This window comes from Furipterus horrens, unplaced genomic scaffold, assembly GCF_987537825.1.
Source record: "Furipterus horrens unplaced genomic scaffold, mFurHor1.1.pri manual_scaffold_5, whole genome shotgun sequence".
Lineage (NCBI taxonomy): Eukaryota > Metazoa > Chordata > Mammalia > Chiroptera > Furipteridae > Furipterus > Furipterus horrens.
Window position 1 is genome coordinate 12,448,487 of NW_028327175.1, and position 26,820 is coordinate 12,475,306.

The window sequence follows — 26,820 nt, forward strand, 5'->3', positions numbered from 1 at the left end:
GGGACGGGCTGATCTTGGTGCCTTCCCCACCACCTTTTTACTGGGTTTCAAAGAAGCACATCTCATAGAAAATTCTGTCACACACATTTATCTGTAAGCAGAAACAGAAGAATCATAACACCCATTCTGTAGGTTTAGTGTTTTTGGTTCCCCTCAACCTTTTTGTGAACTTCAGCTTCATGTACATTACGCTACTTGAAGGTTTTTCACAGCACCCTGATGCAGCGTTTTTATTTCTGCTATTTTTTAAAATTTAAATTTAGTCTCTATTTGTATGTTTCATTTTGTAACATTTGTATGTCTTCAGATTCATTAATATTTTCTTCAGAGACTTCCGGCCAAGATGGAGGCATAGACAGACATGCTGCATCTCCTTCCACAACTAAGAAGGAATATAACTACCTCAAAACTAGAAACAACCAGAAGTTCCAGAAAATCAAACTGCATGGAAGTCCAGCAACCAAAGATATAAAGAAGAAATACTCATCCAGACAGGGAGGAGGGGCAGAGCTGGGGCGGAGAGGACATGGTGTGGTGGCAGCAGCTGTGGTGGCAGCAATGGCAGCAACTGTAGGCTGGAAGAAAGCACAGTCACACATTTTAAAAAGTCAGGAGGGACACCTGGGGAGCATTCCCAGCTCCTCACCGAACCTCGCAGCTCACGGTCCCAGCACCGGGGAAAATCAAGGCTCACTGCTTCTGACTGTGCAGACCAGTGGGAGTTGGGGTGGAGGCAGAAACTGCCAGTCTCAGCAGAGTCCGCTTGTTTAAAGGGCCCCCATGGTCCCAGAATGCCCACGGACCCACCCACTCTGGGAACAATGGCCAGGGCAGCAGCTAGAGGGGAGCCAGTCCCATACAGAAGTGGGAGAGGTGCCTGGAAAAGGGGCAAGTGCTGAGCGGACAGCATTGTTCCCTCTTGGACCCCTCCCCCACATACAGCGCCACAATGTGGTGAAACAGATCGCCCTGCACTGATGAATCCCTAAGGCTCCACCCCTTAAATGTAAGAAGAGTGACAGCTTTACCTGGGATGCAAGGCAAACAAACACAGGAGCCTGTCACAATGAGGAGACAGAGAGGCATGGCCCAAAAGGGGAAACAGATCAAGGTTCCAGTGGGAGAACTAAGTGACAAAGAGATAGCCAACCTAAGAGATGTAGAATTCAAAACACTGGTGATAAAGATGCTCACAGGCTTGATAGATATGCCTGAGTATGGCAAATGCATAAGAGAAGAAGTGAAGGCTGTGTCAAGTGAAATGAAGGAAAATTCACATAAAACCAATGGTGAAGGGAAGGAAATTGGGGTTCAAATCAACAATTTGTCACATAAGGAAGAAAAAAACGGTCAACCAGTGTAGAATGAGGAAGCAAGAATTGAAAAAAATGAGGAAAACCTCCCAAATTTTGCAAAGGAGATAGACATACAGGTCCAGGAAACACGGAGGGTCCCAGGCGAGCTGGACCCAGAGGGGACCACACCAGGACACAACATGACTGAGGTGCCAAAGGTGAAAAATAAAGACAGAGTCCTGGAGGCAATAAGAGAGAGGCAGAGAATTGCCTACAGGGGGTTGCCTATAGGACTATCAGCTGATTTCTCAGAGGACACTTTGCAGGCAGGAAGGGACTGGCAAGCAGTATTCAATGTAATGAAAGGCAACCTACAACCAAGATTACTCTATCCAGCAAAGCTATCATGTGGAATGAAAGGGCAGATGAAGTGCTTCCCAGACAAGGTGAAGCTAAAGGAGTTCATCATCACCAAGCCATTATTATATGAAATGTCAAAGGGACTTATTTAAGAAAAAGAAGATCAAAACTATGAACACTAAAATGACAATAAACTCACAACTATCAACAACTGAATCTAAAAACTAAAAAAAAAAAATCCACTAAGCAAACCAGAATAGGAGCAGAATCATAGGTATAGAGATCATTTGGAGGGTTATCAGCTGGGAGGGGGAAGGGGGAGAAATGGGGAAATGGTGCAGGGACTAAGAGGCATAATTGGTTGGTACAAAATAGTCAGGGGGATGTTAAGAATAATATAGGAAAGGGTGAAGCCAAAGGACTTATATGCATGACCCATGAACATGAACCAAGGGGGTAGGATTGGTGGAGGGAAGGGGGGTACTGGGCAGAGGGGAGCAAAGGGGGAAAAAATTGGAACTACTGTAACAACATAATGAAAATATACTTAAAAAAATTTTTTTCTTCAGCAGCGTCCAGCCCACTCTTAATATCGTATAGTGTAGTTTTTATCTCATTGTTTTTTTAAACCCTAGAAGTTTGACAGGTATTTTTTAATATCTCTCCTTACATGATCATACTTTCTTCTACCTTCTTCAACATATAAAATGTAGTTGTTATCACTTAAAACATATCCTCATCTTCCAATTCTGTTTCTACTTACCGACTTTCCTCCTCATTTTGCACTGAATTTTCCTGCTTCTTTGCATGCCCGATCCTTTCTCTTTTAATTAGATAACGCACATGCTAAATTTTGCCTTGTTGTGTGCTCAATATTGTTGTACTCTTTAAATAGACTTGCACTTGGGTTCAGTTACTTGTAGAGTTTGGTCCTTTTGAAGGCTTCTTTTAAGTTTTGTCAGGTGAGACCCGGACAGCCTTTATTCCAGGTCTGATTTTGCCCCACTCCTGAGGCAACAGCCTTCTAATGCCCTGTGCATCACCAGCTTCTCCCAGTGTGACCGGCGGGAGAGGAAACTATTCCTGGACCTCCGTGATCACTGGAACTGTCCCATCCAAAGCTTCCCAGTGTTGTCTCATTTCTCCTGCTGCAGACAGTTTATTCCATGCCTGGGCTGAGCAGTGCTCTGCAACCTGGAAGCTCTCACCAGGCAGGAAGCTGAGTACCTGCACGGCTCACACCACTAGTTTGCCTTCTCTCAGGGATCGTTGTCCTGGGCTGCTGTTTGCCTCTTGTATGAAAGCCATTATTTCATATATTGCACCATTATTCTTCAATTGTTTAAGTGTCAAGGGCAAATTGCCTGCCTGTACTTCCACTGAGGTTGATGGGGAAGTCTCTTTGGCTGGATATTTATATCCTGTTGGTACAAGGTTGGGGCATGGCTCTACCATAGCTTCATCAAGCCGCATTGCGACCATATTCCAGCTAAGAAACATCTGGTGTTTATCACAGATAAAGACCGTTAGAGTACTTTCAGGTGCTGACTTGAGGCGTGAGATTTTGATGAAACACTGCCTAACTGTCCTCAAGGTTCATATTCTTTATCGATAATAAAATATTGTGAAGTGAGTTATACATATTGTATCCCTTCTCCCTTAGTACAACTGCGATTTTGGTCTCACTTGCCTGCCATCAATTCCTTTTTCTTGTCTATGTTCCAAGATCAAAAGCTGGAGCCAGAACCACATGCAGAGAGGGGCTGCTCAGAGTAGCACCATCTTCCCCTGGGCAGCGGCCAACGCCCCACCTTCCACTGAGGTACATACAGTGTTTCTGTTGTAACAAGCATCCCCTGGGTCAATGTTAGTGAACCTGTTCTTGCTGTAGTGATGGCTGATTTCATTAGTTACATTTACTTTAAGCACATCTACAAAGGAATCTATTTTATCCCTCAGGGCAAAGAGAGGAGGGGATAGCCTAATACTAAAAAACTAGAATCTATTTCACAAGGTCAGGTGGAGTTCAGAACACAGGGGTGTCTCTTTAGGCTTCAAAGTCGATCATTCCCCATCAAGTCACCCACCCACACCTCTCCTCTGATCAAATATCCATTTACCAGTTTTATCTTTGAGAGAAGTGCAGAAATGAATAAAGCACAGCTCCTGTACCTACCGTTTATAATCAAGTTGAAAATCAATCATAAGCTTCATTAACTTCAACCTCATTGCCTGACATGCAGCTCAGTGGCTCACTCTCTGATTCAGCATCTGGTAACGTCACTTCTCTCTGCCAGGCCTTCCCAGACCATCCCATGCACTCGATCAACACACCCAGTGTCCTTAATTTTTTCACACCAGCTCTCACGGGTTCCATCAGTCTGTCTATATGCATATCACCCCGCTCGCCTTCGAGAGGTGAATCAGACCACGGCTTTACGGCAGGAAGCAGGGAACTGAGCCAACACAAGCCTTTGCTCTCAGAGACCTTTCAGGAGACGAGGGGAGGATGTAGCGGGACTTGTCCTGGCTGGTGTGGCTCAGTGGATTAAGTGTCTGCCTGAGAACTGAAAGGTGCCTGGGCTGCAGTCCCCAGTTGGGGGCATGCAAGAGACAACCAATCCATGTCTCTCTTGCACATCGATGTTTCTCTCCTTCTCTTTCTCCCTCCCTTCCACTCTCTCTAAAAAATAAATAAATAAAATCTTAAAAAAAAAAAAGATTTAGCAGGAGTTAGCAGGACAGCAAACAGATAACTAACTGATCGTGTGTGAGTCTGTTACCTTCCTCACTCAGAGGCAGATGAAGCAACAATGGAGGCGATCCTGGCAGGCGCCATTGGGAAAGCGTGGCCAAGGTGGGTACAGGGTTAGCAGAGGCATCTAGCCCTCAGTCCACTGTCCCCAGGGTCTCAGGAAAGGGTCTCGGAGAGCAGAGTTTGGCTTTCTGTGCTCTGGAGAATCAAAGTGCTGCGCGTGTATTCATCTCCTGGCCGTGGAGATAACCTAACCCCTGGCTGGCAGCGTGGGTGAGCTCTGCTGACGCTCCGCAAAACCATAAACCGTTAAGACAACTTTTATCTTAATCCAGGGTTAACTTCAAAGCCAGTTTTTAAAAATCATTTTGATGTGTATGTTTTAAAGATACGCTACCTTGAAGAGAAACACATACTGTTCCCTGAAATGCAGTTGCTGGAGCACATAGGAGCCTTGCTTCATCAGATGCAAGGAGAGACCTTTAATGCGAATTAGTAGTGTGCACACATCTGCCTGCGTGTCCAGTTTTCTCTCCACCATTTTTCCAGGGGTCAACAGATAAATTAGTGACAAGGTGAATGATTCGCCCAATCGTGGTAGATCTCTACAATGGAATACTATGCATAAATAAAAGGAGCAGAGTGTTGGTAAACAAAACATCCTTGGATCTCAAATAATAATGCTGAGTGAAAGAAAGCAGACAAGAATCAGTGCATACTGTATGACTCCATTTAAATACAATTGTAGAAATGCTAACCAACCTCCTGTGACAGAAAGCAGGACAGCGGCTACCTGTGGTTGAGGGTGGTGCAAGTAGGGGCAAGAGGAAACTTCTAGCTTGACATGCACACATGTGCACACGCATGCATACATGCACACGCATGCACACAGGCACACATGGACACACTTATTATGGCAATGGTTTCACAGGTGTGAATATGTCAACACTTATACAATTATAACTTTAAACACATGCAGTTTATGCCAATAATACCTCAAAGACACTAAAAAAAGAGCTGGCACAATTATGGTATATCCTTCTAGCTACCTGAACTAATCTCCTTTACTCACTTCAGTTTCTTGGGGCAGAGCTGAAGCTCTGCTCTCAACGACCCCTGGAGGAGACCAAAGAGCAGTGATAAATACCAGGGCAATGGCCCTCCGGGACACTATGCTATCTGCTCCTCTGAGGAGGAGAACCAAAGCCCAGGCCACTCACGGGCTCTGGCTGAGCTCAGTGGGATAAGATATAAAGAGTGTGGTAAACGAGGGTTGCTGACACTCCTTAGTGCTTTTATCCCTTTCTGACGCTGCCCTCCATGTGAAGTTCTCTAATCAGGCCAGATTTCAGGGACACTGACTAAGCTGCATTTACTAGTGAGTGAACTTAGTTTCTTAACCCAACAAAATCAGTCTCTGGTCTCTGTCTTTCATTTTTTCTGAGTATGTAGAGCCAGGACTCCTTTCCCACCCCCACCTCCAATGTGAGCTAGTGAATCACTCCTTAAGATAATAACCCCCTTATGTAAAACAAGAGCGCACCTTCTCAGTCACTCCCTGTCCTCCTTAGCCTGCTTATTGTTTTCATCACTGTCTTACGTATTATAACTTTACTAGTTTGTCTCTATTCCTCTCTCTCCCACAACCCAAACCAGAGCAAATGCAAGCATGAGGGAAACGTCTCTATTTAACTCATTGCTGTTTCTTAGTGTGTGGACATAGTCCACAGTCAAGAAATAGTGTTGGATGAATAAATAAAGTATTCTTTTTTGCTGAGGCAATTAGCACCCGAAGTTTCCCTGATGCATTTCATCCCTAATTTCTTCCTCTCCTTGAGAACAATAGCTACACCCTTCTTAAATTCAGACTTGATCTTTAAGGCAGAATCAAATAAAGGGGGCTGGTGCTCATGTGGTTCAGGACCAACAAAGGACCAGTCTGACCACGGTCACATCCACAGCTCTCAGCCCGGGCGCTCAGAGACCACCATACAGGAGTGCTTCATTGTCTACTAGCTTCTCATCGTTGGACTTCTCTAACTCCCAATTCTATAGCATCCCTAACAAGCGCTAAATTATTTTAAAGAATGAGAACAGATGGTTACATGCTTTTGCTTTATTTAGAAACAATCTCAAACTCACAGAATAGTTGGAAGTAAAGTGAAAAAAAAAAAGCACATTTCCTGTTCTTAATCATTTGAGTAAGCTGTGAACAAGATGCCCCATCCTTCTAAATCCTGCGATGTGTGTCCCTGACAAACAAGGACATTCTTCTACATGACCACAGCCATCACTGTAGGAAATTAGCAGGGACATCATAGGACCATGCAATCCTCTCTCCCCTTTCAAGTTTCACTCATGTTCCAACAATGTCCTTTGTAACAAAGGATCCGATTCAGAGTTGTAGTGCATTCAAAGGTCATACCTTTTTGGTCTCTATCAATCTGGAATAGTTTTCCAGTTTTCCTTTGACTTTCATGGTCATTTGAAGAGAAGAAGCCAGTTATTTTGTAGACTATCCCTCACTTTCCATTTGTCCCATGCTTCCTCACGATGAGATTCAGACTATGTATCTTTAGCAAAGATTTCACAGAAGTGATGCTGTTTTTCTCATTGAAGCCTATCAAGTAGCACGCAATCCTGATTTTCTACATTACTGATTTCCTTGCCTTTTCCAGCAGGCCTATGACTGGCCCATGAGGACATAACATGAGATGTTATATTACATGTTGGGGGCTAGAGGTTGCAGATGGAATTAAGGTTGCTAATCAGCCCACTTAAAAATGAGATTATCCTGGATGATCCTGGTGGCCCAATGTAACCACAAAGGTCCTTATAAATGAAAAGGGAGGGAAAAGAGATGGTGACAGGGTGATAGGACATGAAAGACTCAACCGGCCATTACTGGCTTTGGCGATGGGGGGGAGGAGTCCATTAGCCAAGGGATGCGGCAGCCTCTAGAAGATGGAAAAGGCAAGAAAACAGACTCTCCCCCAGAGCCTCCCGAGAAGAATGCAGCTGTGCTAACGTCTCCTTGATTTCAGTCCAGTGAGACCCATCTCAGACTTCTGACCTTCCATAACTGTAAGATAATACATTGTGTTATCTGAAGCTGCCAAGTTTATGGGACTTTGTAACGGCAATCCTAGGAAACTAACACATATCCCTGGAAGGGCCGTGGTGAGTATGCATTCAGTTTGAAGTTCTTCAGACTCTCCACCAGGGCCCGAGAGGACCACCTTGCACTTGGTCACTGCTTTCACTTGGCTGCCTGCGCCCTGGGCATGGTTGGATCAGCCGATATCCGAGAACTCTGGCTGAACACACATGGCTGGCTGGAATCCATGGAGAACCCACATGGGGTCAAATTCCTCCTAAATGGAGTAAGGAGGCCTGTTTAAGTCCAGAGGTGCAAAATCTTGGCTGGATTATCCCAGTAAATTCTCGGGGAGCCTGGCAAACTCCCTGGTTTTGGAGTCAAGTGTAAGCCTCTGAAGGGACATCCCTCCCTGGCAGCCTGTTCGGGTGAACTGGGGAAAGACTGGACACCTTCTGGGGCTGACTTGCTTCCTTTATTCTCCTGGTGCCCTTCTGGGTGAGTGGAGATGCGCTGCGAAGGCTGGCGTTATAAAGCTAGAAAAGCGCCAGCGAGATCTGCAGACTGCGAGCTGCTCAATGGTTTGCTCAGATCACATTTTTTTGTACAGAGGAAGGGACTTGTTCAGGGTCAAACCAGCAGATTAGCTCAGACCGTTTCCCTTTGTGTGACTTGGCAAAGAGAAAGGTGATCTATGATTAATTTTCCCAATAGGAGTCCTAGCCTGCCCGGGGAAGAGAATTCCAGAGAAGTCTGAGTGGCGAATGAGTCCCAGTATCCTGAGCAACGTCAGGAAAAGTTCGAACGGGGAGGAGGAAGACAGACGAGGGGGCAGCACTGAGCTGGGGAGGCTGGGGGGAGTGCGGGGCCTCTGCCCCACCTCTTCGCTCCACATCTTCCTCCCGTCTTTGGGCCTGGTGAGGGGCTGGCTCGGGGCCTCCCTCCCGGAGTCCCGCCCAGGGTGGCTCTCGCGGGGCTCCCCTATTTGGCCGGCTCGCCCGGGCTCTGGGCGGGGCCGGAGGAACGCGGGGGTGGGAGTCCCGGAGGAAGATGCGCAGAGCTGGCTGCGAGGCTGGGCGCGGGAGGAAGAGGGGTGGGGATCTGGGGTGGACTGCGCCCTCCCGCCCCGACCCGTTCCACATCCCGCACCAAACAGAGGCTGTCAGCTGAAATCACTCCCCTTTCAGCAGGAGGGAGGGGAAATCAAGGTAACTAGTCCCTCTCTGCTTAAAAAAGCGAAGGGAGCCCTGGGCAGCGTTACCTCCGCTCCTGTCCCACTCCTGGACCATGCACCCAGGCGCCTCCCCGCTCGGCCACAGGCGAGGACTCAGTTTCTTAAGTTGAGAGCTAAAGCTTGGTGACTTTTCTTCTCCCCTACAACTGAATCATGCCATGTGCCCGGGGGAGTTGGCTTGCAAACCTCTCGGTGGTCGCTCAGCTCCTGACCTTGGCGGGCCTGTGCAATGGGAGACACCCGCAGCCCGACCAGGTGCGCTTCCCGGACAGGAGGCAAGGTTGGTGGCTTTTCTTTATCTCCTTTGAAACCCGTAGCAGTTAAACCTGCGAAAAGTTAGTGGCTCCCTTTTCCCCTCCCCCACTGGGCTGAACTCTGCAGAGCCTTTTGGCTGAGCTGTATGGAAATCAGAGTTGGGAGCTCAGGAACCCAGTGTTTCTCAGAATCCAGTGTTTCAGGTGACGATTCCTTAATTCTTACCGAAAGGGGGTGTCCCCATCTCTCTTCCCTGATGCTGCCGCAGTCAGGCCTCCAGAGGTGACTGGTCAGCATCCCCACCTTTCTCTTTTGTGCCCCCCGAAGCTGCACTGTTTCATCCCCTCATTCTCGGATTCTAAGCACAGAAAGTGATGTTTTATAAAAGTTCCAACTGGCTACTGGCAGACATCACAGCGTTTCTAGTTCATTTTAAACTTATGCTCAGGCCAGGGGGAAATCTGATTCCGCCCTCCTGCTGGGTGAGCTTGGCTGTGTTTTGGTTTCCTGGAAAGATTTAGGGCTGTGTTTTTAAAATAACAGTCCTTTTGGGGAAAGCTTACCTCCTTAGGGGCTCTGGTTCTCCTGTCCTGCCTTCCTGAGCACGGCCAGCTGCCTCTCTGAATTCTGTGAAGCTCGCAATGCCAGAGAAAGCTCCCGGGCAGTTGTGGTAGACAATCTGTGGTTGTTATTGTTAATTATTATTAAGCCCAACACCCTGCACGGGTGGTACCGTTGCCCGTGCTATTTTATTGGACTTGAAGAGTCAGAGACACTTCGCTGTTTGGTGAGGAGTTCGTTGTGTCTCTAGGAGAGAACTGTCCCAGCACTAGTAACAGTCGGAGTGGCTGGCTCCAAGACCGCTGAGATGCTCTATGCGCCAGCCCACTGACTGCCCACTGACCACCCACTGCCTCCTGGGTGCAGGGACCGTGGTGACTGCCTCTATTTCACAGACGAGGCAGCTGAAGTGGGAAGAGGTGATGGACCTCGCTAGTGGGGGAGTGAGGCTTCGAACCCAGGTAGCTTGACTCCAGAGGCTGGCCCCTTACAATGAAGCAGCATGGCCCAATAGCAGTAATAGGGGCAACGCACACCCGCACACACGCGTGCATGCGCACACATACGTGGAGCAGAGTGCTGGGTTAGCGTTCATTAAGTCCTATATCTGCTGACTGGGCTCCAGTCTTGGGAAGCTGGCATGGCTTTCGGACCCCCTTTGATCCTCAAGGCCACTTGGGTGGTAGACATCACCAACCCATCCGTTTGAGGATCTCTACACAGGGGTTCGTGCCTGCATGGCAGAGCTCAGACCTGCTGGAGAGCTCCTCTGCTGAGACTTGAAGAGCCATCAGAAGCCAGAGCCTTTGCTTTCCTTGGAAGCTGGAGCCGGCAGCACTGGGGTGGGATGTCAGTCCGCCAGCACTGGCTTGTGTAAACGGTCCAGATACCATCTCCTGCCCCCAAGTTTAAAATAGCAGCGTTTGTTGTTCTTTGAAAAACGGCCCCTTTGTGAAAAGTCTCTCTTCTGTGGCGGCACAAACAAAGCCTGCAAGTACTTCCCAGGGAATCTGGAGATGGCTCGGTTCAAAGACACACATTCTCCTGGGTTGGTTTTTAGCTCTGCCTGCTCCACATCTTCTCTGTAAGAGCATTCAGCTTAGTGTGGAGCAGAGGGCCCAGGGCCTTGTTTCCCTTCTCTGGAAGGCGGGAGATTGTTCTTGCCCATGGTCACCTTTAGGGTTATGCACTGAGAGTGTTTGACATTGAAAAAGAGCTATGACATACTCTGAGCTGAGCTTATTAGCATTGCACAGCTATTATAGGTTTTAAAAATAATTTCAGACTTTAAAAGCCTTTTCACCAAGATGTGTGTCCTCGATCCAGGACTAAGTTGCGAGAGCAAACTACTCAAAGAAGAAAATTTTGAGGCTTTCTGGGAATAGGATGACCTGGGTTTTGCTTCCAAGTGACCTGCCTGCTGCTTCAACATTAGCCAGTTTCCCGAGACTTCCACTGGAACGCTGACAACAGTTTTGAAGTTCACCCAAATTCCGAACATTTCAACTTACAAGTTACTTTAGATCTCACCCCTCCCATTCTTCTTATTTTCACAGATGAGGACTGGGCGGCCTAGGTGGTCATTCTGTTAGTCAACATGTATTTCTAGAACACCTACCAACTGCCACTTCACCAGAGGGGTGAAAAAGTCCCACCGTTGGGAACACATTCAGAACCTAGGTAGCCATTAAGGCCCCTTCTAGGTCTAAGGGTTGGGCAAAGTCAGGATTTTAGACTGAGGAAGGAGTATGGAAGATAAACCCAATCCTTTTTGGGACAGCAACCAGGCAGATTTGGCAAACAAGCTCTGATCGCTGTACTTCCCACATTGCTCATCTGTGCAGTGACTTCTGCAGCATTCCCAACAAGGGTCAGCACAATAGGAAACATTCCTCTTGCTCACAACACGCTGCCTTTCTCCTACAGCCGCCTCTGTCCTGCAGGTGTGTTATTCCCTGGACTGTTTACAAGTCACAGGTCACTTCTGTGACCTCCTTTGCTCCTGACAGCTCCATGAAACCAACAGGGCCGGCACTCGATCCCATGTTGGCGATGCGCTCTGGGCTACACAGACTGGTGCAGGGATGCTGGAAGTGTCACCATGTGTCAACACAAATGTTTTCATCATGCTTTTATGCCATTTGCAAAAAAAAAAAAGTTCTGCAAAGAGAAGATGATTTTGGGTATTTTCTTAATGTAAGAAGAGACTTCACAATTTTGATATTTTGTGTGTGTTAATAATAATGAGCAGTTATGCTTTGCAGGTTGGTTATCATGGGATTGGGGAACAAATCCAACCTCCTGTGACTTACTTTTTAACTTTGAGGGGACCAACATGATTTTCCACAACATTTTCACACACATAGTTTTCTATAATAAAAATACAGTTGAAAGATTGCAACAATCTGTGGAAGGTGATTATGAAGATAAGCTTCCATTATAGGAATTTCATTGCCCTTTTCCGTAAGGAGTCTTAGAAATACGATTGCTCTCTAACATAGAAATAAACATGAAGAATAATCGTAGATTTAACCTAAGATTTATAAAAAACTGGTGGGTGAATTTTCTCTCACCTCTCGCTTTTCTTTTGAAACAGAGGGTAAAAGATCACTTGGTATTTTGTATTTTCAAAAGTGCTTGTACTCATGAAGAATTTGTGGTTTCAAATTGAATTTTAAACAAGGCAAATCAAAGTATTCAAGGCTTATGATTTATTTTCACAAACCCCAGAGTAGACTGTGATGTCATTCCAGTATGTCCCAGCCTCCCCTCAGCCTGGACGTCCAGTGCTCCGGGGCTTAGCTCAGAAGGGTGGGCTCTGGGGTCATGTTGCCCAGCATAAGTGCTCACTCCTCTTTATTATTATTTTTTTATAGAGGTAGGAGTTGAGGCTAAGACAAAGGATACTGTTAACTTCTACCCCTGAGAACTCTGAGCATTAGACAAGACAAAGTTGGTGTAATTTTAATGCTGTGCCTGACCATAGAAATGGTAAAAGTTAGAAGCTATTATTATTTCCTGACATCTTATTTCTCTCTCCCTGTCATATTCCTTCTGGACTCTGCTTTCTGTTGGCCAAGGTGATAACTACCTAATCTTCCAAATGAAATGCCTGCTGGGAGGAACCCCAGGTGAGTGGGGGCTTCTTCCCTCACTTTTCTGGAGGTTACATGTATTTACGGCCACAGAGATCGCTGCTAGTCAAGTTTCTGCCTTCAATACCAACAAGACCTAGTGAGGGCTATTTGTCAGGCACTGTTCTGAATCTATTACCTATATTAATACATGGGATCCTCACACCGCCCTAGGAGGTAGATACTGTTATTGTGCCCAGGATATACATGAGGCAGCTGTAGTGGGGTCACTACCATTAACCACACTTCACACATGGCCTCCTCTCTCCATCCATGCCTGTGAGCTGACATGGCTTAGCAGCCTCCTTTGCAATAACATAAAGAGGCAAAGCCAGTCTTATATCCCATTACTCTGCCCAATAAAGAGGCAGTTATTATCTCCATTTACTGCTGAGTAGACTGAGGCCTCTTAAAGAAGTCAAGCAGTTCTTTGCTTGTTAGAGCGTCATCGTCAGGGGCAGCGCTATTACCTCTACTCTGTTGTGTTCTCTGCCACGTGCAACTGCATATGTACCTGAAGTACAGTGGCAAGAACATGACTTTGAAATAGGAAGCACCCTCCCTTGGACTCAGTTTCTTTATCTATGAAATGGGGTTGTTGTGAGTATTGACTAAAGAGAGACATATGGTAACTGGCTCAGAGCAAGTGCTCATTAAATGGCTACGGTAATCGTTATCATTGTATGATTATACATCCACCTTATGGCAGCTCTTTAAAAAAAATCGTTAGATTAACAGCAGCTTAGTCAAAAACTATAAATTTGTTTGCTCTTGTATTCTTTGGGGAATAGGTGATTTAATCTTTCATGTATACCTTCAAAATTCATGCTGAACTCTTTGAGTTGCATCTTCAGAGACAGGCCCTCTAAGGGACATAAGATCTGGTCTTGAGAGAGGGAGTCGGTACTTGGATAGTGGCCACACACGAGAGTTGGGGACCACTGTACGGATATTCAGTAGAGTAAGACTTTTCCTGCCTCTGACTTCCCGCAACTGCTCTAACCCTGGGGGAGCCGGATGCATCACCACAAGTAGCAGAAGAGAAGAGAAATTACTAAGAGAATTACTAAAAGAAGCCGACTGCGTCTCCCTCATCCAACCTGCCGTTCATGCCTGAAGTCTGAACTTGCAAGCTTTGATCCTGCAGAGGCCCAGCTGTTCCTTGGGGAGTGGGCGGTATAGAGGCCTGAGTCAATTTGATTCTTAATTCTTGGCATAGTAGCATCAATAATTTATGCAAAACCCCTTTACTGTTTTATTTATTTATGCATTTTGTCCCCATCCCCAACTTTCATTCTTCCTCATAGAAAACCATTTTAATGGGTTCCACGTGGACTTTTTGTGTGCATATGTCCTGGCAAACTGTGTAGTATTGTTTTGGTGAGAGCGTATTTTCCATGAATGGAAATGGCTCTGTATTAAGGTGTTCTGCTTTGTATTTTTCATTGAGCCTTGTTCTGAAGATCTGCCCATGTCACTCTGTGGTCTGTGGCTCCTAACTGCTGTGGTTGGAAGCAGTGGGTCTAGACATTTTGCACCAAAAAGTTGAGACAATTTGTTAGAACCTAAGAGTGAGACTTGGAGCTCATTTAAGGTGGAGGTGAACCTCTTTACAAATTGTGTTTGCAGGCAGTTGTCTGGGAGAAAACGGTCTTTTATCATTGCACTCTATCAAGTCCTGTTCTTTTAACTAACCCACTACAAACGTGTTCACTGCTCCTTCCATGCTGTGATGTGCAAGACTCTGGCCTCCAAAGGGCATGGGGATAAATAGTCTAAAAAACAGAAGGCATGTGGAAATGAGGCTATTCTGGGAGCTATGGAAAGTAAGGATTGGAGGTAGGTTCCGAGGTGCAGAGAGAACTTCAACCAGAGATATTAGGAGGAGGAAGAGGGAGGGCTGGGGTTGGGACTTTGAAGCATGGACAGTAAGAAACAGGATATTGATAGGGTGTGAATGACATGGTAGCTGGGGAAGTGACAGGAGCAAAGTGCTACAAGTTAGAATGTGTGAGGGCAGCTGCGCAGCAGCAAGCAGACTTGAGGTCCCCTTCTCCCCTTCCTTCCTTCCTTCCTTCCTTCCTTCCTTCCTTCCTTCCTTCCTTCCTTCCGTCCCGTTCCTTTCCTTCCATTTCCTTTTCTTCCCCTACCCCCTCCCTCCTTCCTTCCTCTCTCCGTTCCTACCTCCCTCCCTTCCTCTCTCCCTTCCTTCTTTCCTTCTTTCCGCCTCCCTCCCTCCCTCCCTTCTTTCCTTCCACTTCTGTTTTTTTTTTTTCTATTTACTTACTTAATCAAAAGATTAGTTTCTCTTACTAAGTGTTAATGGTTTGCTTTAAGTAGTTTGTATTCCGGAGTGATAATTACTTCCTGAAAGTTAGGTTCCTTGTTATTCTCAAACATCGAAACGAGGAATTGATGGTGGGGTCTAAATATGAGTGAGTGTATGTGTTCTCGTGTGCGGAAGGACTGAGTGAGCGTTCCTGTTTTGCGTTGTTCAACGGGCAATTTCTTTTAAGATTTTCACAAGAAGCTTATTTAGTCGAGTTCAGCATCCAGAGGCTTAAATCAAATCTATATTTAAATTCCACATGGATTATGCTTGGGTTTTCCCTGATCTCTAGTTAAAGGAGACTGTCAAGGTACAAAGACAGACACTGACTGTTCCAGTGAATTTGGTGGTGGCCAATAGGGGGCGGATTACCAAGGGCACGTAAGGACGCTGTGAGGGGATGTGCAGAACTCAGGTCGTGTCTTTGCAACTTTGATTCCCTTTTCTCAGCCTACAGTTATTTCAAAGTTAAAAGTGTTTTATGTAGTATGTAAACGTGCAGCTGAATAGGGTGGTCCTGGTTGCAGGTTATATCTTTGTTTGCTGGACTTCCATGCACTTTGATTTTCTGGAACTTATGGTTGTTTCTAGTTTTGAGGTAATTGTATTCCTTCTTAGTTATGGGGGGAGACGCCGCATGTCTGTCTATGCCTCCATCTTGGCCAGAAGTCCTCCTAGTGAATATTTTAATTGAATTATTATATTCTTCAATTCCTGAAGTTCTGTTTTTTAAGATATTTTCATTTTGTTCATGCATCATTTTCCTGATTTTCCTTAGTTGTCTGTTTTCTCTCGAAGTTCATTGAACTTATTTAAGATGGTCGTTTTATTTTTGTCTCATAATTATTAGGTCTTCATTTCTTTAAGGTTGTTTCTGTGCTGGCTTAGGGGAGGGGCTCTCATGGGTGAAATAATTTTTTTAACCATTTTAATGTAGCTGGTTTTGGCTTTGCAATTTCCTGGGATATTATGACTTTTTAACTGGTTTCTGGAGTTCTCTTAAAGCGTTTTTAGACAGTATATTGTTAAGTTCGTGTCTCTGTGGAAGAACAAAGTGTGGGGCTTCCTATTTTTCTAAAGGATTGGGCTGGCCTGGCAGAGGGTCTCTGGTTTATTCTTTGGGTGTTCTAGAGGGAACAGGCTATGAGGCAGAAGCCTGTCATTCTTCCAAAGTTGTGTAGTTTTTGTATTTTATGCTGTTTTAGTTTGTAACTAGCCCTATAGAAATAAGGTGATTAAAACAGGGGGAAATGATAGCAGGGCCCAGGTGTTAGAGTTTAGCCTTAATTGATAGGCTTAAGTAATTGAAGCTGTGACTGGATAGACTTTCTTTATCACCAAACCTTTGCTTCTGGAATTTTGCCTAGAGGGTGGCGGCAGGCAGCAGGACCCCAAATTGCTTTTCGGTAGCATAACTACTATTGAATCAAGATTAAAGCATTTCCATCTCCCTAAAAATTATCCTGTGTCTTGTTGTATCATCCTTTCCTCTAGCCCCATAGCCCAAGGCAACCAGTGATCTACTTTCTGTCTCTATAATTTTGCATTTTCTAGAACTTCATGTAGACTTTTATGCTTTGCTTCTTTCACTTAGCATAATGCTTTTTGAGATTCATTTGTGTTGTTTTGTGTATCAGTATTTTGATCTTTTTTATTGCTGTGGATGTCTGTGACGCGATATTCTAGCGTCCGCATCGTTTAGAGCTGCAACTCAGAACATGGCGCGTTCCTAGAAGCCGCTTTCGGCATCAGTGGGCGGCGGCACGTGGACTTGCAAGCGTGGGGCGCGGGACCAACCGACGCCACTTCGTGTTGGACAGTGGAAGCTGGAGAGCCGGGCTATTCGGACTGAGCCAATTGGTTTCCATGGATCTCAATAGTGCCAGCACTGTTGTTCTTCAAGTCTTAACTCAGGCCACCAGTCAGGATACTGCTGTGTTAAAGCCAGCTGAGGAGCAGTTGAAACAGTGGGAAACACAGCCAGGTTTTTATTCAGTGTTGCTGGTAAGTTGCTTAAAAATAGTTATTATTTTTAATAAAATGAGACACTATTCTATTGTTTTAAAAACCTACTTGTGTTGGTGGTTTACTTAGTGAAACTGATCCAAATGTTTGGCTGCCATTGCACTGCCATTTACTAATTCGAGGCATGGCACTTGGAGGACATTTAAGAGATGTTTATTGTTGGGTGAGTATACCCAAGCAGGGTATTGGTAGTATCTGCTTAGAAGGTTACACTGCCAGTTTTCTATTTTAACCTGTAAATGCTGCCCTCAAGACTGTAAAGGAGGAAAGAGGAAGGACATCTCTAAAATCAGAGAAGGAAAACTCTGACTCCAAAAAACCTCCGCTGCCTTGCGGCATACCTCTTCAGGGGAAAGGCTAAGGGAGTAAACCCCAACAGAAAATCCGGAGCCGGAGTCCCTAAGGCGGTTTGACATTGTAGTCAACACCGGCAACTCCTGCGGCGCACCTGAAGCCAAGCTGTATTGACTTTGTCTTTCCCTTGGACCCTTCAGCTGCGAAGAGAGGGGGGGTCTGCTGCATGGGCAACAGCAGACCCTCCATATCACCCTGCCCAGGCTCTGTAGCTTCAGTTTCACTTGAGAGGACACTCCAGCGTCATCGCAAGATGTCGACTCAACACGGGAGGAGACAGATACCGGTTATAAGCTCATCCAATTGGCGAAGGAAACGAGCGCCAGGGGTCTCCTCTGACGGTGGGAGAGGTCATCGCACCTCACTGGACAGCTACCGTCTCGCCATGGCTCGCCTGCCCCACTGGGTGCGTGGGGATCAGAGAGGCGCCTCTCGAAAAGTGGGCCACAAAACACCCGCACCAGTTAATTCCAAGCAAACAACAAGAAAGAAGCCTCCGGCTCTTCGCCTCGCTAGCTGGAACATCAGGACCATGTGCCCCGGACTTACTGCAGACCTTCCGTGGATCAAGGGTGCCAGGAAAACCGCTGTCATCGATAGGGAACTGGCACGACTAAACATCGACATTGTGGCTCTACAGGAGACCCGGTTGGCCGACAACGGAACTATCAGAGAAACCAACTACACCTTCTACTGGCAAGGGAAGTCTCCGGACCAACCAAGACAGCACGGTGTTGGGTTCGCTGTGAAGAACACGCTTCTTAACTCCATAGAGCCACCCACAGGAGGCACAGAGAGATTACTTACCCTCCGATTGTCAACAACTTTCGGCCCAGTCAGCATTCTTAGCGCGTATGCCCCAACCCTCTGCGCCACCACCGAAGAGAAAGAACAGTTCTACCATGCACTGGACGAAGCGTTATCCAAGATTCCCAGAAGTAACGCTCTCTATCTCCTTGGAGACTTCAACGCAAGAGTAGGAGCCGACCACATGGCCTGGCCCACCTGCCTTGGAAACTTTGGGAGAGAAAAAATCAATGAGAATGGTCAGCGACTGCTTGAGCTTTTGTGTCACCATGGCCTGTGTGTGACAAACACATTCTCTGTCAGTCGACTTGGAGGTCAACCAGAGAATCGCCAGGGCAGCCACAGTTATGGCCAGACTGAACCAGCGAGCGTGGAACAATTCCAGCCTCACTGAGAAAACCAGACTGCGCATCTACCAAGCCTGCGTACTCAGCACTCTCCTCTATGGCAGCGAGACGTGGACCACCTACGCAAGGCACGAAAGGAAACTCAACAGCTTCCACATGAGGTGCCTGCGACGCGTCCTGCATGTCGCCTGGCAGGATAAGGTCCCCAACACCGAGGTGCTGAAGCGAGCCAATATGAGCAGTTTGCATGCAGTTCTTAGTGAGAGACGCCTCAGGTGGCTCGGCCATGTCAAAAGAATGGATGCAGGCCGTATCCCCAAAGACCTCCTCTACGGCGAGCTAGCAGAAGGCAAGAGGATGACAGGGCGCCCAAAACTGCGGTTCAAAGACATCTGCAAAAAGGACATGACACAATGCTCCATCAATCTCAACACATGGGAAGTTCAAGCAGACGACCGCCTAGCCTGGAGGCTCGCGGTCAGGCAAGGTACGTCACGCGCGGAGGCTGCGCGCAACGAGGAGGCGGCCCAGAAAAGATCGAGGCGGAAGCAGCGTCAACAGCAGCAACAACGGCCATCTGCCTTCACCTGTAACAAGTGTGGCAGGGATTGTCACTCCGGAGTCGGACTGCACAGCCATTCTCGGCGGTGCAGATAGACTCTCAGGAAGCTACGCCATCGTCTCTCGAGACGGACGGGTGCCGACGACGACGACGAATAGGGGGCGCATCTGCTAATATTGTCTTTGTACAGAATGGGTCATGTCTTTTATTTTTAGTTTAAAGAGTAGAAATCTATGCATCTTTTGTTTTTCCTTGCTAAATTTTCTGGTGATACCTATTCAATTAAAATGTTAAACTGCCACTAGGGGCACAGACCATGTATAATTATAATCTCCTGTAGAAGCCAAAGATATATATTTTAAATTTTTAATAAATTTATTGACTTTTATAGCTTTAAAATATTGTTCCTTCTGTTGTAAGCATGAGTTGGCAGTAGCGAAGTGGCAATTTTTATATTTTGTGTCCCTGCCTCAGGTCCTCAAAGATTCACTTACCCTTTTATTTCGTATATTTTATAAAATTAAAAAGAAACACCCAAGTTCCTTCAAGCTACATTATGGACCACTTATGCTGTTCTTGGTGTGAGGTTCATCAGGGTGTACATGATGGGTTTGCTGTGCTTTTGCCTTTTTTCTTCAACCTGACTGAACAGGGGTTCCCTGAGGTGTTTGAACCCCTTAATGAAAAGTGAAGAGCTACGATTTGCATTAATGAACTCTAGACGTGAAATGTTCCTGTTCATCATACTGATCTGGCCTTCTTCCTCAGAGTATTCTTCATGAATTAATTTTCACCTTAATTCGTCTCTGGTAAATCACCTGACATCCAGAGCTGCGCCTTAGTGTCAGCTTTGATGGTTGATCACATGTCATCCAAGAGGGAGACCAGGTCAGCTGTCCAGGGATTTAACATTGGCAGTATTTGTATGGTGGGAGGGATCTCGAAAGGTCCAGTCAACAGTGGGGTTTTGCCATCACCAACCTAAAATCTGAGTTCCAAACGGGAGCAAGTGCACAGGCCTTGCCGCAGACTCAGCAGGGCCCTCTGTTTTACGGCGTCTCCTTTTTTTTGCAGAGCACTTCATCAAGGCCCTGCCAGAATACCACGTGGTGGCGCCTGCCCGCGTAGATGCACACGGGCGTTTTCTGTCATATGGCTTGCACCACCCCTTCGCCAGCAACAGGAAGAAGAGGGCCACGGATGGCCCAGAGGACCGGGTGTATTATAGAATTTCGCATGAGGAGAAGGACCTGTTTTTCAACTTGACCGTCAACCAGGGATTTCTCTCCAAGAGCTACATTGTGGAGAGAAGGTATGGAAACCTCTCCCATGTAAAGATGGTGGCTTCCTCCGGGCCACCCTGCCACCTCAGGGGCACAGTTCTGCAGCAAGGCACCAGAGTTGGGACTGCAGCCCTCAGTTCCTGCCATGGACTGGTGAGTGCCTGGCTCCCACACCTCCCTCCTCTGTCCCCAGACCCCTCGCATCTTGACCTGCATACCCACCGCTGATGGGTGCACAGATGCATTCAACACATGTGAATTGAGCGCTTACACTGTACAGGGTCCTGGCCTGTAAATGGGTTAAGGAGAAAGTGCATACAATGGAAGTTGATCAATCTGAGGGGTGCAGAAACTAAGGGGCTCTAAAGTAGCAGCGGGTGATGGCAGCCTGCAGCCAGGGTTGAGAACCACTGCTCTCAATTGCTCCCAGTCTTAGGAATAAAATGGGACCCTCTCAATGTCAAATGGCCCCAGGGAGCAGTGAGACTCAGGTTCCAGATTCCTGCTAAATTCAGGGGCACAAAGAAACAAATATTAACTAATGAAATTATGTGGCAATAGACAAGATGATGGAAAAAATTTAGATCCAAATCATTGAATGATTTTTCCAGAAGAACTGATCTGCTGGGATTATTTTGGAGCTCAGAGGCGGCACCTACAAAGGCTTTCTGAGGAAGGAAACGCTGACCTGTGCAGCAGGGCATCTGCCTCTCATTCCTATGGCTCAGGGCTGGTGTATTTTTGGCTTCAGATGTGGTCATCCTAATGGTGGAGGCTGCATTCTCTTGGAATTGTCTCTAATTTGAAGTTCATTTCATCTCCCTTGGAGCAGACTCAGATGGTTACAACCTGAAGACCCAAGAAAGGTCACCCATGATAAGTTGTGGGATGACCAACTTCCTTCACTGGGCTCTGGTCCCCATGCTCTTGTTAGACTAAATTAGCCCGTGTCCCCAGCTTGGCAGCTCTCCCTCTGTCCATCTCAAGCATTTTCATCAATCCTTTCCCCTCAACACTTTTATAATTTAGAAGGCATGGGATTTGTTTCTTTTGAACAGTTTAGTTGATTTGTTCCACTCTTAGTTCTTTGATGGAGAAACTGTGTTCGTGAATCAGTTAGACTTGGAATTCATCCTCAGTGGGTGCTGTGACGTGTGAGAGTCCCAGTGGGTGGCTTTGGATTTGCTGTTGCCAGGGGCCTACAAGACTGGTTCCAGGTTAGTTTGTGGTATTTCAGTTTAGATTTTTGTATTGGATGATAGTCTAAAACATTAGACTCCACACGTGTGTGTGATACAGCATTGAGGTTCAGACTCATTATGGGGTACCCCACTTCCACCAAGGGCTTGGTTTAGGTATCCACTGCCTAGACTGTACCTGAGTCAGTAAATAAGTATTTTTAATTCCTGTTCATAGTCAGAGACAGTCTTTCTCAGGTCATGCTTTATTACAATAAAGACGGTTCTTGGCTCTATCCTAAACCCCAGCCTCAATTCCAGCCCTTGCTGGGGAATTCAGTCCTGATCCCACATCTGAATAACTGGTCCTGGCTCTCTCCAGGGACATTCTTCAGCCTCAGCTCCCACTCCCTTCTCCTTTCCATTCCCTTTTGGCACACTGAGACTTCCTGTCTTGTTTTGAGCTCAATTGTGGCTTACAATTTTGGAAGAGATATTCTTTTTGTTTTAAGTTAAACTTTGTATTTGAGATAGTTGTAAATTCATATGTCAGAACTAAAACAGAGAAGACCCATGTACCCTTTACCTATCCCCCTCCATCCTCCACCAATGGTAACATTTTGCAAAATTACTCTATAATATAACGAGGATTTTGATGTTAATATAGTCAAGATGCCCAACATTTCCATCACAATCCTGCATGTTGGCCTTTTAGTGTCACACCCATTTCCTTCCTTCCCCTGTCTCTTCCTTATGATTACATTTTATACTTAGTTGAAGATCTATTTTGAGTTAATTTTTGTATAAGATATGATACTTAAGTAGAAGCTCCTTCTTTCCTTCCCTCCTTCGTTCCTTCCTTCCTTTTGCCTGTGGATGTTCAATTGCACCAGCACCATTTTTTTTTAAAGAAAAGCTACCTTCCATCCTTTGAATTGTTTCTGCACTTGTCAAAATCAGTTGGGCATAGTTTTTTGAGCCTGTTTCTGAATTTTATGTTCTATTCCACCAATAGAATCTTCATTACTATAGCTATACAAACAGTTCTGAAATCAGGTAGACTGATTCTTCCCATTTTATTCTTCTTTTTCACAATTGTGTCAGTAATTCTAGTTCCTTTGCCTTTCCATATAACTTTTAGAATAATATGACTACAAAAATAGTACTGGGATTTTTGCAGGAATTACAATAAACCTATATATTAAGTTGGTGGGGAGGGAGACTAACATTTGCTTTATTTAATCTTCCAATTCATGAACATGGTTGATCTCTTCCACTTCTGCCCATGAGACCCATGTAGATTGACTGGTGGAACTGAAAGGTCCATGAAGCTTGGTCCTCTCTTCTTCCCAATTATATTGCCTCTTAAGAAAAAATTATACATCCCACTCTGCTGGCATTTCTCACAGGACATTTTCCAGGGAGCAGTGAGAACCTCCATGTGAGCATTTTCAGATTCAGATTTCAGATTCCTACTAAACTCAGGAGCATGAAGAAGCAAATATTAACTAATGGAGTTAGGTGGTAGTAGCCAAGATGATGGAAAAAATTTAGATCCAAATCATTGAATGATTTTTCCAGCAGAGCCAATTCACTGGGATTATTTTGTAGCCTTTTACACATAACGGGACAATTAATAGTTGGTTATTGAAAGAGAGGCACCAAAAGCCAAATGAGTTCCTTTCTTCCCTGTGAGCATGCACACTGGCTGGCTTCAAGTTCATTTGTTCATGTGCCATAATCCACCAATGCTCATCGAGGGCCATCCTAGTCAAAAGGGTAATGGTTGGACTGGTGTCTGCCAGCAGAACCAAGTCCTGAAGTCCTGGCTCCAGGTGGGAAAGGGCCCCCTTTATGATCCCTTAGCCCAAAGTGGAGTATCCTTTTTGTAATTTGTATGCCTAGAGTGGTTGCCTTTTAAAAATTCATCTGTCTGAAGGAGGCATCTTGTAGAATTTCATCTGTCTCCCCTGCCTGCTTTCCTGTAATCTGCACAAATGTTTGCTCCTACAGTAGTCATGGAGGCCCCTACCTACTACATGGGAATGCAAAATCCACTGCCAGCATGTTTCCCAAAGTCTGAGGTACTCAGTTTCAAATACCAGTGTTGGAGAGGTGGGGTGTCTGTGTGCATTAATAACAGATCATTTTCCATTGAGCTGCAGCAAGATGACCAATTCCCTCTTCCAATCTCTCCTTTGGTTCAAAGTGAAGAATAAGTTTGTGTCTATTTCCTGAAACCATTGGGTCTTTGCTTCCGATCTCCAGTGAACAACTCCTTGAGCTGAACTCAAAGGAGGAGTCCTTCTGCAGAAGACAATTATATACAGACTTAGATTCTATAAATATGGGTAGAGGAGAAACGCTTCTCCCATACAAACACCCAAATTTGCAGTGAAACTCTTCTGCTGGAATGTACATCCAAAAGCTATATTTGATGGAAACCCTTGTTTCCTTGTGTAGCCATCTTTACACTGAACTGAAAATTTACATTTTTGTCACCAGAACAAATGGAAGATATGGTCCAAAAAGAACTTTAATCTTCCTTTTCTTAGGATACAGGATACTATGAAATTTTAGAATAGCTTTCCAGCTTTTAACTAGCAAGGTATCCATTTTGGAGAGCATATGTTGTTACAGTAACTTTAACTCTTTGGATTGTGTTAGGTTCAGATTCTCAGAAACGCAAGAATTAAGTGTTCATGGTGTTTTGCAGCGTAAATGCGACACATGAGATTAGTGACATTTAGAAATTTGTGTCATTTGGTGGCGCCTCTATGGAGAGAGATGTGCCTTATACCACGTGACTCCCTCAGTTCTTGGCCCAGATGGAAAGTTCCTCTGGTCCCTCTTCCATATAATCAAAGAATGTAACTGTTTCTGCCCTCTTGTTCTTGAACTCAGGGTGCAGCCTGGGGTGGTATGTCTGAGGAATGACCTCTGCTGTAGAGCCCTGTGGGAAAACGTTCCCAGCGTGGCTTCTCGCCTTGCTCCCCCATCTGGAAGTCCATGGCTCATTGGCAGGAAACACTCATTTGGGTTGTAGGATGCCTATGTGTCAGGGTTTGCTAGTCCTCACGGAGGGGAGAGAAATAACTGCTCTGTGTGGATCTCCAAACGCTGCTCCCAGGCTGAAGAATTCACCCTCACCCCATGCTTACTCAGATGCAAGACTGGAGCAGGGCCTCTGGGTGGTGGGAGAGTCTGTCCCTCACGTTACTGCTTTGTGTGACAGGCTTATAAACATGAGTGAGGCTTTTCCCTCTTCCACTCTTTTTATCTTTCCTCTTTCTTTTCCATTCATTGGGTTTATTTTGTGAGTTCTCAGCATGATGGATGGGAAGTGAGGGCGAGACCTGAAGAACCTGACTTTGAAGAGCAGCATTATTTTCTTCCTTTTGCTGGATATTGAATTAGGGACCTGCCCTGTGGTTCTGGCAGGGTGCAGGTGAAGGAATGACCCTCAGCTGTTAAGGGAGACAACAGGCCAGTACTCTTGTTATTGGTGGGCTAATTACTGTACTTGCCTTGCAGGTCCACACCAACGTGGCATAGAGATGTTACTGCCTTCTTCTGTATAGCTCATCTGTGGAGACTTGACATTGAATCTCATTTCTGTTTTTATTACAGACATTGAAGATTAGGTGTACAGAGTCTCCCATTTTTAATGTTTTAATATATCTCTTCTTTTATGAGGCAGCATAAATTGCTCATCCAGGGAACTTAAATATTAGCTTTCAGAAAGATCTAGTTCCTTTCAAAAATGTCTCCATTGACTGAGATATTAATATAGACTTTGAGAAGTGAGAAAGCAGGAGACCTGGGTTTTTGCCTTGGTAATTAAAAAAATGTTTTACTTGATTGTTGGAGATGACCTTTCAATGTGACATGACTGGCTCATTTTTGACTGGGATGAGACCCTTTGCCTCCTTGATTCTGTGATTTGAATGGATTGGGTCCTCACTGCCAAATGCGGGGTTCATGGGCATCACCTGGGAGCTTGTTAGAAATGCAGAATCTCAGATCCTACCCAGATCTGCTGAATCAGAACCTACAGTTTAACAAGACCTCCAGGTGATTTGTACGCGCATTAACACTTGACAAACATTGGCCATCCAACCCAGGAACGCTAGTTTATAGACGAGTACAGCCTTTTAAGTGTTACATTCCTTTGGCAAAAACCCAGGCATCAAAGGATGCTTAGAAACAGTGGGGCATGCTGCCATCCTAATCAATGTTGATCAGTGAAAGAGATAATGTGATTCAGCAAAAAGACTGAAAAGACCTATGGGACCTTGGGAGCCAAATAAGGTAGGTTATAGTGGCCAGTTATACCCGCTGTCATTCTCTGCTACTTTTCTGTCCTCTGCAGTGTTTGGTTATGTTAGAATCCATGTCCTTGGCATGGACAGATCTTCCCATGACAACTTCCGGTTGTTCTTGGGTCCTTTAACTTTCATCTCTCTGGTGAGGGTGCTGAGCACCACCATCTTGTTTCAATGCCGTCATCTAAGCGGTTGGGAAGAGATGGGCTTCCTGGGCCCTGGGAAGGCTGGGATGGAGCCTGGTTGATGCTAGGTTCGGGTGAAGAATGCGAAGACCTTGATGTTTATACCTACTTCCTTAAGAGATTCAAGTGTGAAGTTTTTTAAGATGTTAGTGAAAGTCTAGGTATAAAAGGGCAATGGCGAAGTAAGAAGGGGCTTCCTTCTCGGCTCTGTCCATGCGCAGAGGCCAGTATGGGAGTGCACCCTGTGGACGACAAGGACAGGAGACGTGGCTTCTGCACCTGGGCCTGGGTCACCTTATGTCTATTAAGTTCTACATCCTTGATTAAATACATCGGAGGTGTGGTATGTTTGTCTTTCTACTTCATCAACCGTTTGTTAACCTTGCGGATATTCTATTTGCCGTCTTCATGGATGACACCTGGTTGTTTGCTTTTCAAACAGTCCAGCACAGAAAAACCTTCCTCTAGGCACATTTGAAAACTGTGATCCTCTGACAGTTCCCAGTGGCGTTTGTTGTTTAATTTTCGTATTTCCTTCCTTGAGATACTTCAGGTGTTCATTTGCAAAGAGTGACTTGTCCTTCAGAGTTTCCCAGCTTCTCTAACTTTGAGAATACACATTCCCACTGACACGTTTCTTCGTGGTTCTGCAGTGAAATTGGGGGGAAAGGACAGTTAGTAATTCTGAGACACAGATTCATCAGAGTTATACAGTTTCATGCTAATGGCCCCAT

General features: G+C 45.7%; 1 protein-coding gene across 1 annotated transcript in view; it reads left to right on the top strand.

Moving 5' to 3' along the window:
* Positions 1-8,894: 8,894 nt before the first annotated feature.
* ADAMTS12 (ADAM metallopeptidase with thrombospondin type 1 motif 12) overlaps positions 8,895-26,820 on the top strand; it is a 230,028-nt gene continuing 212,102 nt past the window's right edge. The window contains exons 1-2 of the mRNA XM_090278891.1: positions 8,895-9,021; positions 20,190-20,551. Coding sequence (XP_090135017.1) covers positions 8,895-9,021; positions 20,190-20,551 — 489 coding nt within the window. The remainder of the gene's footprint in view (positions 9,022-20,189; positions 20,552-26,820) is intronic.